The sequence below is a fragment of the Lissotriton helveticus genome, chromosome 2_1 (genome assembly GCF_964261635.1).
Source record: "Lissotriton helveticus chromosome 2_1, aLisHel1.1, whole genome shotgun sequence".
Lineage (NCBI taxonomy): Eukaryota > Metazoa > Chordata > Amphibia > Caudata > Salamandridae > Lissotriton > Lissotriton helveticus.
Window position 1 is genome coordinate 1,017,043,207 of NC_136059.1, and position 13,530 is coordinate 1,017,056,736.

The following is a 13,530-nucleotide window of genomic DNA, read 5'->3' on the forward strand; positions in this document are numbered from 1 at the left end:
GGTGCTGTGGTTGGCTCGGAAGCCGGACTGTGAGGGGTCGAGGGATCCGTTCGTCTCGAGGAAGGCGGCCATCTGCTTGTTGACGGTCTTCTCGATGACTTTGGCTGGAAACGGGAGGAGCGAGATGGGGCGGTAATTCTTGAGGTCGGTGGGGTCCGCTGTTGGTTTCTTGAGTAGAGCGCTGAGTTCGGCGTGTTTCCAGCTCTCGGGGAAGATGGTGGTGTCGAAGGATGTGTTGATGATGTCTCGCAGGTGGGGTGCGATGACAGCGTCGGCCTTGTTGAAGACGTGGTGAGGGCAGGGGTCGGTCGGTGATCCGGAGTGGATGGAGTTCATCGTGCGGATGGTGTCTTCGGTGCTGATCGGGGTCCAGGCGTGGAGAGTGGTGGTGGGGGGTGGTTGTTCGGTCATGGTGTGCGTTGGTTGGTTGATGAAGCGGTTGTGTTGGAAAGCTCTTTCACGATGTTGAAGAGTTCCTTGCAGTTGTGTGCGTTGTTGTCCAACCGGTCCTTGAATGCTGTTTTCTTGGCGGCGCGGATCAGCTGGTGGTGTTTCCGGGTGGCAAGTTTGAAGGAGGTCCTGTTGTCTGGTGTCGGTTCCCTTCTCCAGACTTTCTCGAGGGCTCGGCAGTTCTTCTTGGAGCTCTTGAGTTCGTCGGTGAACCATGGGGCCTTCTTGCTGCCGGGTCTGCTAGGCGGGGTCCTCAGTGGGGCGAGTTCGTCCGCGCAGTTGCTGATCCACTTCGTGAAGTTGTCGGCGGCCTGGCTGGGGTTCGCTGAGCTGGCAGGAGGGTGCTGGCTCAGGGAGGTGGCGAGCTGGTCTGCTGTGATCTTGTTCCAGCTTCTGCGGGCGGCCTGTTGCTGGTGTTGGTGGGTCGTTGTTCTCTTGAAGGTGAAGTGGACGCAGCTGTGGTCCGTCCATTGAAGCTCTGTGGCGTGGCTGAAGTCGATGTCTGTGCTGGAAGAGAAGACTGCGTCGAGTGTGTGTCCGGCGAGGTGGGTGGGGGTGGACACCAGTTGCTTGAGTCCCAGGTTGGCGAGGTTGGCGAGCAGGGTGCTGGTGTTGCGGTCGTTGTTGTTCTCCAGATGGAAGTTGAGGTCTCCCAGGAGGATGTAGTCAGCGGAGGGGAGGGCATGCGGGCTGACGAAGTCGGCGATGTCCTCGCTGAATTGTGTGCGTGGTCCAGGGGGTCGGTAGATCAGGGTGCCTCTGAGGGTGGTGTTCGGGTTGGTGTGGATCTGGAAATGCAGGTGTTCGGCGCTGGTCAGAGTGTTGTCGGTGCTGGTCGTGAGACGGATGGTGCTCCTGTGGATGATGGCGATGCCTCCCCCCATCTGGTTGGCGTTTCGGTCCCTCCGGACGATCTTGTAGCCCTCTGGGATGGCGATGGCGATGTCAGGAGCTGAAGAGGCGTTCATCCAGGTCTCCGTGAGGAAGGCAACGTCAGGGGCTGTGGTGTCTAGGAGGTTCCAGAGTTCGATGGCGTGTCTGTGGACGGAGCGGGTGTTGAGCAGGATGCACTTGAGGTGGGTGCTGCTGGTGTTCGACTTGGCGGGTGCTGGTGCGAGGCAGGCCCGGGTGCAGGTGAACTTGCAGGCGTGGCAGCTGAAAGGTCCGTGGGTACGTCGTGGAGTGGCTTGGTGGCAGTCTGGAAGTCGGCCGGTGTTGAGTGCGATGAGAGTGGCGGCGGAGTACGTCAGGCGGGTCGGTCGGGGTCTTCGGGGGCCAGGGGTCCTGGCACTGGGCGCGGTCCGGTCGCGGACGGGCGCAGACGGGCTTACCTTTGGCGCGCCTTCGGCGCACAATCGGCGCACCCGCTGCGCGTGACCGCTGCGCGTGACCGCAGCGCGTTCGCACGGTCGCCATTTAAGGCGAAGTGCGCGGGTGGGCGGAGCAGCTGGGAGGCGGGAGCGGGGAGGGAACAGAAGAGAAAAGGGGCGGGGCCAATGGCGGTGGCGGGAAGCGAGAGCGGAGGGCGGCGAGGGTAGGCGGGCAATCAGGAAGGAAACTGGACACGGCACAGAGGATGCAATTTAAATTAACAGGCACAAATGGAGGGCAAAACGAAGGAAAACAGAAGGAAAAACGGAGTTACGGCAGAAGGAAATGCAGGCACAAATTACGGGCAAAACAAAGAAAAACAGCTAAATAAACGAGCAGACGGCAAAAATAAACAAGCACAAATATAAGGCAAAACAACTGGTAAACCAGAGGGGAGCGACCACGGCGTCAGCGAGGCCGGCGGCGAGGCAGAGGGCAGGCAGAGGGAGACACACGCAGCAGCTGGTGGCCGTGCGGCGCGGGGGTGTCCCACAAGTGGGTCACCACTGCTACAAGATGGCCGCCACAAGCTGGAACATTACAGGAGAGCAGAGCAGGACTCCGTAGTCCCACCCACAACGCCGCACGTCATCGCGCATGTTTGGATCAGCCCACTTCATCCTGCCGGGATTGCAATACCGGAGGATATAACTGGGCAGGCAATCCTCACTCCCCTTCGATCCAGGAGCACTGCTACGGAGGGGTAGGTGAATGACCAGGAAGAGGCGAGCTAATGTGAGTACTTACTCTCCAGCCGTGCATCCTCATGGATCAAGGTAACGACGCCCTCGAGTTCGAGGGCCATGCTCGCCTACATACTGACGGCACTTTTTTTATCTTTATTGCCTGATAGAAACTCAGCCTCTCGCCGAGTGCGTGCCAATGAAGCCCGATTTCCTTCACCAGAGGCTGGGGGAGCAATTAGCGACAGGTGGAGGGGAGCCCACTGTCCCACCGAACACCCCACTGGAGGACCAAGTGGAGGAGACCATCAACCCACAGGCCTGCGTGGGTGTGACCCAGCTTGACACCTCCCGACCCACCCAAGACACACCAGGTAAGTGCCATGCGACTGCAACCCCCTGTCCCCTAACATCGTCCATGACTCCAGTGCATCCCATAACAAACCCCAATCATGCAGCCAAAGTACAGCTCCATAGCGCTATTGCATTGTGGGACAAGCAGTCTGCCCACAATTACCATCCTGTACCATAGAGCCTGACATGTCCAGTGAGAGTCAATCCTGCAGCGAGACAGGGAATGGTAGACTGCATGCATGTAGCAAGCCTAACTGTGTACGGAACATGTCACTAATCAACGTCCACTTCACATCACAGGTGGCGCTGATGTCCCCAGCTCAGACAGCGAGGCCCTGGTGATAGAGGAGAACACGGAGCACAGGGAGGGGGATACACATCATACCCCACAGCCCGGACCATCAGGGCAACCTGCCACAAAAGCGGTCATCCCACCACCCGCCACTGTGGCCCGTGCCACCCCCGTGACAACAGGCGCTGCTGCAGCACCACGCAGCACACAGCCACCAGTGGGGCCTGCAACACCAGCAGCAGGTCGCCAACAAACCCGCCGCCCTGCGGCTGTGAGGAACCAGACGAGCGGTCTGCTCAGGGAGCCGCGCACCAACACATCCCGCGCTGGCAGGGCAGAATTGTGCGAGCAGGTGGGCTCTCTATTGAGCGCAGGATACTGAGTGTGCACCAGACCCAGGCCCGACACCTAGCCGCCATCCACCTCCAACTGGACAAGACGGCATGTAATGTGGCACATATGACAGCAGCCGTGGAGGCCAACACTCAGGCAATGTCCAGGCAGCGGAATGTCAATCGCCGCAGACACCGCCAACTATTGACCCGCCTGTCGGCGTACACGCGGTCAAATCACGTTTTTGGGAACGCCACCTCCCAGCTCTCGCGACGCTCCCTGGCCATGCAGGGGCAAATGGTGCAGTGCTGCCAGGACGTCGCAACAGCCCTGGAGAACATAGCAACAGCCATGCAGGGCATGCAGGCCACTGGCCATGGCCAGGCGGGGGGGCAGACGACAACAGTGAGGCAACATCAAGCCACAGCAGCCAGTCCATACCACCGGTTGTAGCACCCCGCCGCAGCAGCAGGCCCGCTGCTGCCGCACGGCAGAATCTGGAGGAGGACGTTGAGAGGAGGTCAGGGGAAACTACCCGGAGACGCCACTGAACTGTTGTGCATTGCAATGAGGCCACATGCTGACGCAACAAGCATGCCATTCAGACTAACCTGGACATATGATGCAATATGTCAATCTTTTCACACTTTTCAGAATGCCATGTTTATTGTGCAGTAACAGTAACTAAAATTCTGAATAACGTAAAGTGCCTCATGTCATTATTAATGTCGTCATGCATGAGTTGAGTTATGGGTGTGGGGAGTGGGTGCCCTAGAAGTAGTTCCTGCAGATTTGGTTGCGGCGCCTGTGTCCTTCTGCTGGGTTCTCCCCGCGTGCGTGACGCACATGTGCAGGTGGGCGATTGTCCCCTTCTGACTCACTGCCAAAGATGTCAACAGGGATCCTGCGCTTGGTAGCAATGTTGTGAAGGATGGCACACACGGCCACGATGCGGCAGCAGACCTCAGGATCGTATTTCATGGCCCCACCTGTCTTGTGCAGTATGCGGAACCTGCTTTTCAACAGGTCAAATGTCCCCTCAATACAGTTCCTTGTGCGAATGTGTGATGCATTAAATCGCCGTTGTTGTGGAGTTGCAGGGTTGAGGTATGGGGTGAGGAGGTACTCACGGTGAGCATAGCCGCGGTCACCTGTATGTAAGGAGCAGAGAGTGAGTGCCTGTTCTGCGCAGCTACATGATCACAACGTACACATTTGGGGCATGTGAAATGGGAGGCTAAAAATTAAGTTGGTATTTTTACCTTGATTGGTGGGAGCAGCACAAGTAGAGCAAACAGAATCTAGTAGGACAATTGATGTCCTCAAATAAAGTACTGTTATGAGCGACAATAAAGAGCACACATTGGGGCCTATTAAAAGAACTGCATTGTGTAGTACATTTATTAGTATTATAAACGTACTACTAACCTACTATAAAATACTATTCACTAACCTATGTGCGGAGGTCTATCATTCTGCTTCTCCTATATTTTATGTGCAGAGATCGCTGCCCCAACTGAGGAGATCTACACATTGGTATTCGTTTTAGTGTTAAATTAGAGACGGAGTGAGAGGCTGGAAAATGGAGTATGTTTATGAATAAATGGGAGGGATTAGGGGAGAAGAAAGGAAGGGTTAGGGAAGGACTAGGGAGGAGTTTATGGAGGTACATGCACCCACACACAAAAAGTACGCCCATTGCTATTCACACACTGCACTTCTATAGCTACTATAGCCCAAAAGACCCAAAACAATTGTATAATTACTCCAGCTCAGAGGTAGATGAAGTCCAGCACCACACATGGCCAACCACTAGTCGTGTAACACACAGCAATAGAAAATAATGACGTGTGGGAATTGGGCTACATTGTAAAATTGCAGCTTTGTATCATTGAGGTCCTGTTGGCTGGTGGGGAATGATATATAGTGGTGTCGCCGGGTCAGCATTGCCTCCAGGAAACTCCTTAGGCAGCGGGACATGGTAGGCTGGGATATCCCCCCTGCAACAGCGACCATCCCCTGGAAGCTTCCGGAGGCCAGGAGGTGCAGGCAGCACAATACCTGCACATGTGTGGGCACGGCATTGGTCCTCCTTGTAGGGTGCTGCATCAGGGGGTCTAGGTCCCGGATGAGCTTGATTATCATGGCCCCACTCAGGCGGTACTTGGCATAGATTTGCTCCCTTGTTTGGCCCAGAAGGGAGACCCGCTGGCGGAATATCCGCTCCTGTATCCTCCGTCTGTTACGTGCAGCTCGCTGCAGCCTACGCCGCCTCACCAGCATGTAAAGTCCAGGCATTGTGGGAATCACCAGGCTCCAGCTGCATGTCCTTAAATGTGTTTGATCAGCCCTGCACCTGTTGGGAGTGACCTAACTGTTTTTTGAATTTTTTTCTTCAGTACTGGTTACCACCTGATTTGAGTTCTTCTTAAATTGCGCATCGCAAATAGCGATTTTCACGTTTTTCGCTTTTAGCGTATTTTCATGAATGGCATATTTGCGAATTCGCTATTAAATTCGCAGAATCCATGGGTCCTTGCAATTTCCGATTCTCAAATGCCCATCCTCCAGGATTCTGCGAATTTAATAGTGAATTCGCTATTTTTAAATTGCGAATTCGCTATTTTGGTTGTTTGGGTTTCTTGATTTCCTTCCCTTCAAATTGCGAGCGGAATTGCGAATTCGCAGCTATTGCGAGCGCAATTTCCTTTCATGAATCTAGCTGTATATCTTCAGTTCGGATTAGGGACCCTACCCTTTAAAGTGTTTACTTCAGGATGGGCTGACGATGGAGGCACCTGCTGCCTATCTGTAACTCCTCAAGAGAAAGGGTCTCCAGTGTTTTGTTTGCTTGTTCAGACTACTCATCTCCTCAGCATACTTGCCGTGCACCTACATGCAGGTTACTAGGTGTACATACCCAACAGGAAGCCCTCCGTATTCTTAGATCGGAGCCCCGCACCGGTAATATCCATTTCCATGGCTAAATTCCTGGGTGCTATATGGGTGCTCCACAGTAAAGCCCTTTCGGCCAGATTCATGAAACGAAAATCGGCTCGCAAAGGGCCAGATTCTGAGAATCTGGCCCTTTGCAAGCGCAATTATTGCATTTGGGATTCATCATCACAAATGCAATAATCGCTATTATAGAATTCGCTATTGTGCGAGGAATTGCATTTAAGGAATCTCTATTAGAGATTCCTTAAATGCAATTCATCAACCAATTTTAAATTGCGATTTCGCTATATTTGGCCGCTATTTACCACGAAGTCTGACTTCGTGGTAAATAGCGAAAAAATAGATTAAAGCACTTTAGTGCATTTTTTTCTTTTGCATGTTACACACACACATGTCCTTTGGACATGTGTGTGCGCAACACCTGTGTAATGTTGCATTTCAGGGGTACTACAGGGTGTCCTTTGGTCACCCCTGGCACCCTTGAAATCGCTTCCTTATTTGCGATTAGCTAATTGCTAATCGCAAATAAGGAATAACTCCCCATTCGTTCCTATGGGCCTTAGGAATGAATGGGGAGTTATTCCTTATTTGCGATTAGCAATTAGCTAATCGCAAATAAGGAATGTGTAGGAATCAGGGTGTCCTTTGGTCACCCCTGGCACCCTTGAAATCGCTTCCTTATTTGCGATTAGCTAATTGCTAATCGCAAATAAGGAATAACTCCCCATTCGTTCCTATGGGCCTTAGGAATGAATGGGGAGTTATTCCTTATTTGCGATTAGCAATTAGCTAATCGCAAATAAGGAATGTGTAGGAATCGCAATTTATTTAGCAATTCCTACATGAATCCCGTTTTGCAAGTCCTTAATAGCGATTCCTTATGAATCGCTATTAAAGACTCGCAAAACGGCCCTTTCATGAATCTGGCAGTTTGTCTCCCTGTTATATGATTTTAACTAAGTGTATTGTACTTTATACGTGTTCATTGTTGTTTTGTTAATTTCCCAATATTATGCCACCTCCCCACACCACATTCAACTATGTACACATTTATATGCTTTTAGATAATTAATTAACTTAATTATGAATTAATGTGTTCTTTTATGATTCATAATATCTGTAACAAAGTATGTGTTTTCATCTGTTATGTGTCTTATGGTTGAATTTTTAAGTGTGCTTTACTTATTATATCTGTTTCAAATTGTTTGCACGTTTATTGCCTTGGTTGCTGAAAGTAAGTGATTTGAACTGAACTGAGCTCTCTCCTTCCTGATCTTTACATTTTGAGTTAGCCCTCTTTCTTCAGGACTCTTAGACCCATCAAGTTTGATGTGATTCACAGGCTTTTTCTGTACTAAGGTCAAGAGCTTATATTCACTTTCTAGTTCTCCTTATCCAACCAATGATACTGCTTCCTTTTCAAAAACCACAACAATTGTTGTTTTCTTTTTTAAGCACCTGATCACGCTCACTACAACACATTTTTCCTGAGGAAAAGTGCACTTCATAAATGAAAATCAATCAATCGGATAAGTATTATAATGTACTTTGTGCATGTAGGTGTTCATTTCCTAGAGGAGGATAATGTACACAACAGGTTGTCTAGTGGATTTATTATTAATTTATGGAGTGCAACATCCTAAGTGGGACTGACACTGTTCGGGAAATTAACCAGTATAATAGATTAATAAAGTACATATACATAAAATAGCTAAATTGAAAAAGTCCTATAAATGTGTATAAAATTGAAATGGGAGGCTACAAATTAAGTTGGTATTTTTACCTTGATTGGTGGGAGCAGCACAAGTAGAGCAAACAGAATCTAGTAGGACAATTGATGTCCTCAAATAAAGTACTGTTATGAGCGACAATAAAGAGCACACATTGGGGCCTATTAAAAGAACTGCATTGTGTAGTACATTTATTAGTATTATAAACGTACTACTAACCTACTATAAAATACTATTCACTAACCTATGTGCGGAGGTCTACCATTCTGCTTCTCCTATATTTTATGTGCAGAGATCGCTGCCCCAACTGAGGAGATCTACACATTGGTATTCGTTTTAGTGTTAAATTAGAGACGGAGTGAGAGGCTGGAAAATGGAGTATGTTTATGAATAAATGGGAGGGATTAGGGGAGAAGAAAGGAAGGGTTAGGGAAGGACTAGGGAGGAGTTTATGGAGGTACATGCACCCACACACAAAAAGTACGCCCGTTGCTATTCACACACTGCACTTCTATAGCTACTATAGCCCAAAAGACCCAAAACAATTGTATAATTACTCCAGCTCAGAGGTAGATGAAGTCCAGCACCACACATGGCCAACCACTAGTCGTGTAACACACAGCAATAGAAAATAATGGGAGAAGAAACTTAAAATAAACCCCCCCCCCCCAGGAACTAATGTAAAATTAATTTCCCTTATTATAGCTTTTTAGAAATATAAATGTAATTTAATGGTCAAACATTATAAATAAATATGACTTAAATATTATTTTAATTACAAAATATGTAAACATATTAAATGTAAACATAATAATCATTAATAAGAAATACAATATAAAAAGGAAATAATGCAATTAGTTTAAATTAATTATTTTGATACTTTCAAATAATTTTTGCCACATAATAAATAAGTATATAATAAATAAATTTAAATGTTATATTTTAGGTGGTAATTTTGTTGTACATTTAAATTAACATTTTACATTAATTTACATTAAGATTTAACCTTAAAATATTTGTACTAATTTATTTTTTAACATTAACATATTTGTACTGATTTTTTTCAAATTTAAAAAACAATTTTTTACCTTTCCCTATTGTTTACTAATGGGAGCTCTCTGCCCGGTGGTGGAGATGTAAAGTAGCAACTTTAAACTTGTAAATTTAGGTTAGAGACCATTTTTCAGGGAGTGGGGACATACAAGTCTGCACAGTTGAGTACATTTACACTTGTAAATGGTGAATAGCCAATAAAGGAAAGTTACTCGAAAGTGTTAAGAGTAAACTTACACATGTAGATTTACTTTAAAGTTTACCTTTGTTAACAACCCTTACTGTGTTATGCTAGAGTCTGGCATATAGATTTCTCTTTAGAAATGAAACCACATTTTAAAAAGAACCCATTAAATTTAAAATGTTGATTTTGTTTATTTTTCTGTTTATGAATTAAATAAAAGATTTCATAATTTCTGAATTTGCTTCATGTATGCCTGTTTGTATTTTTTGTGTTTTATTATGAGGCTCAAATGGTAGAAAATGCTTAGGCTGGGGGTTCTGGCTTCCAGTAGTGATTCATTGGGGGTCCACAGAAGTCACAATATAAAAACATGCTAGTCTAAGGCTTTCCTATTGTTTGCTGTCAGAATGTTATATCACTTTTCTATAGGTTATACTACTTTCCTAATAGACCTTTTGTAATATTCACTTAACCCTGCAGCTACCTTAAATTCAAATGCACTCATAGTTTTGGCCATATTATTGGAATCCAGTACCAACTAATTTCTGCATCACGCTTGCATCATTTTCTTTATTTTGTTTAACGACAGGAGTAGCAAAAGAAATTACATAAAACAAATTGTGAATTTTTGAAGAAAAAAAATATAATGGATTTGCACGGTTTGGAATGCAATGTACCTTCCAGTGCTGCCCATACACCAGGATACGTTTTTTGGCAATATCAACTCTGTTCCAGGCCAATGCCAAACTAAGTTGATCTGAAGCTAGCATATTTGCACCTAGAAAAAAGAAAAAAACATGTTATCATTATACACATGCGACCTATTTATAGTTAGACCATATATTTGGAAACAGAGATGGGAGGTTTATAGAAATACATTTCCCCATTGACTTGCAGTGAGGATTTTGTACCTGGAAGAAGCCAATGTGGTTTAAATAGCGATTTTCATCATCTACAACAGACATATGTGGTCTTAGACTACATTTCTATGATACAAAGCACAGGCCCCCGAGATCAGGAGCCAAGCAAAGTATTGTTTTTCCCAATATCGTAGCAACATATGAGAGAAACGGCCATCTCATTTATTTATTTATTTTTGCAGTAACATGGCAGTAGGTTGTCAGGGTGTAGCCCCATATTACAACTGCACTGCGCTTGTTTTTAATATTATAAGGGCACCACCTACCTTATTAGCAAAAAATCTGTAGCTACCAACCCACAGAATTAATTCAAATGGTGGTGAGGCAGGAGTTGGTCTTCTTTGTGGGGAAAGGGTGACATTGCACTAGTCAACTGCACTTGGTTTGTTTTCTTTTTCTCTGGAGGGCACTTTAATATCTGGAATTACCACACACGATTTTTGTGGCTCCAACAAGAATTTTACAAAATGTTGTAATCCTAATGAAAGCATTTTCGTGGTGTAGCAACCCGAATGATCCCCTCACTCCATTTTAAGGATCCTTAATGCTGAAGCAACAATTTATTGATGGTAGGTGGTACAAAGCTGAATTGCTTAGCCAATCAGTGCTAACCAGTCATGCTGACAGATATAAAGATATAAAGATATTCTTAACATAGCACAAAAAACATACAGACTCCCTAGTACGCAAGCAGACATACAAGTACACATTCTCATAGAACTAGAGACAGAGGACACTACATTCAGTCCAACAGGGATATATGACCACAGGCACACATACCAATGGCATAGAGGGAAAATCATGCACAGATACAGACTTACAGGTAAGCAAGCATACAGACCAAGATTTAAGCAGCCAGCCACATACACAGAGCCCCGTCCACACATACAGATAAACATATACACAAACACAACCACACTTACAGAAATACAACTACCACAAAAAGACACATATTTTTGGAGAAAACAAAAACACACAAGACCAGTCGGATAGACGAACAGACAGTGGGATGGACAGGCTTATGTATGCATGGGTGGATGAATGCATAATTGGCACTAGAGAAATGGAGGCTAAAGGTTTAACGTCCTTGAAGAAAGGACTGAGTTGTTAACATCCCTCAGTAGACTAACTTGGGGGCGCTGGGACCCAGAGGAAGCAATGAAGCTAGGCCCCGCCAGCAGGTATTAATCTACTGCTATAAATGAGGTGAAGCATGCCCATTACACCCCCGGTCCTTGGAGTCATTACACCTGTTACACTAATCTGAATTACACGTTCCCAAGTTCCTCATTCTACTCTCACTTTCTTCATCCATTTAATGCTCTTCTCTCTATCCCCTTCCCCGGTTTCGCTCTTTCCCCTCTCTTAATCTCTATACCATCATTTCTTTCCTCCCTTCTCTCCTTATTTCTGGTTCCTTACTCTTCCTTTTCCCTTGCTCTCTTTGCTCATCCCTATCTCCTTTCTCACTCAACCTTATTTCCTTCTTCCATTCTATCACCTTTTCCTGGCCTCCTCCATATTCTTTCACCCTCTCATTTTCATGCACCCCTTTCCTCTCTCTCTTCTTTATTGTTTCCTTATCCTCTACCCCTTCTATACAAACCACCCTGAAAAGTACATACAGCTAAGCCCCTGACATGCACTGTGTCTAACAATAGCAGAACAGGTAGCCTCTGAAAAACAGCAGCTGGTGCAGGACAGATCAGGCCTCCTCCCAACTCTGGGCCCCTTGCATTGCACCGGCTGCACCAATGGTAGCAACGCCCCTGATGGCGATAGCGTCGTTGAGAGGCTTGCTACCCAAATTGGCAAATTGGCTCTTTGATGCCCACCTTTTGATATGACTCTGTAGACACCTTAGCTTCACTTCAACCTACAGCTTGCAAGCCTTGGGATATACGGTGGCTGCTGAGATCCTACCTAGCAAGTAGCAACAACGATAACAACTACGCATTATATGGGCGGGGTTAAGGAACATACATAAGAATTGATATAATACATTCCTCTCTAGATGTATGTAACTGTTCTGTTAATTAACAGGTGGAATGTTAATTCTATGTGGCCTTGGAATGCTGTGCAACTAGCTTGTTACCCTTTTACTGTTCAATGCACATATATTAACTTAAAAACACTTATTATGGTCCATCTGAGCCATATGCTCATCAATGCAATGTATCAGATTGTTATGTCACTGCTCGCTTCTGCCAGGTCTGATTCATTTATTGTCATTGAGAATGGCAAAATAACGTTTTTAAAAAAAGAAGTTAATTTGCCTAGAAGAGTTTCTAGATGTCCATTATTCAAAGAGTAGAAATCAACCAGTGAGTGTACATTAAAAAATAATTGAGATTTTGTAATGTTTCTGCTATTTAGTAGACTCTTAGGCCCCGATTGCTAGTAGACGTGCTATTTAACACACCTGATAAAAATAATATCACACGGTATATTATTTGTTAAGTGTGATCAATAAAACCTATTACGACTGGGAAATAACATGCAGATTTTGGTGTTTAACGCACCAAAATTCGTATGACACGGTAAATACAGTATGGTTTTCCCCCATTAAATTTCAGCAGGTTGGACCGAAATTTAACAATGTTGGATGTATTTAATGCAACTCATAATACAACTGTGCATAAACAGGGGTTTACGCACAGGTCCGGATACACCGGCAAACTCATAATCAGGTCCTCAAAGGAAAGTTAAAATAACCAAAGGTGTTTTCAACATTTTACTGCATTGTAACTGGTTGTCTCAAATGAGGGTGTATTCTATAATCAATGAAAACGTTCTCATACTGAATTCCTAAACTGACTACGTGGGGACAGATTCACACACTTTTTGCATACCACCAAAGTTCCATCTAGGTGCCCACAAGGTTCCAGCACTTAGTGAAAAAATCTGCTTTTCATACACCAAATTTAATTTTGAGGACATTTGCATCCAAGAATGCAATATACTACTAGCTAAAGTACGGTACATTTTTTGCAGTCATATATTTTGGGATTGGCTCTGGATTATGGTTTTTAACAAGAATGCAAGGCAGACTGAGGTTGGTAAAGAGGTGATTTATGGGCAAAGCCTGATTTGATCATTTAGTGCATTTTTCTTGTTTCCTAGTAATCCAAATGATATTGCACCATGGTAATGATTTTACAGGGGTATCCGTCTGTCTTAAGAGTCTGACGTTTCCTTTTAT

The 13,530-nt window shown here is 45.7% G+C and overlaps 1 protein-coding gene across 2 annotated transcripts in view; it reads right to left on the minus strand.

Annotated features, from left to right (window-relative positions):
* The window catches only part of TRPM6 (transient receptor potential cation channel subfamily M member 6), a 730,325-nt gene that overhangs the window by 438,354 nt on the left and 278,441 nt on the right, over positions 1-13,530 (minus strand). For both annotated transcript variants that reach the window (XR_013607100.1, XM_078675782.1), the window contains exon 11: positions 10,086-10,186. Coding sequence is in view for 1 of the 2 variants with exons in the window: in XM_078675782.1 (XP_078531908.1) it covers positions 10,086-10,186 (101 nt within the window). In the remaining variant the exon portion in view is untranslated. The remainder of the gene's footprint in view (positions 1-10,085; positions 10,187-13,530) is intronic.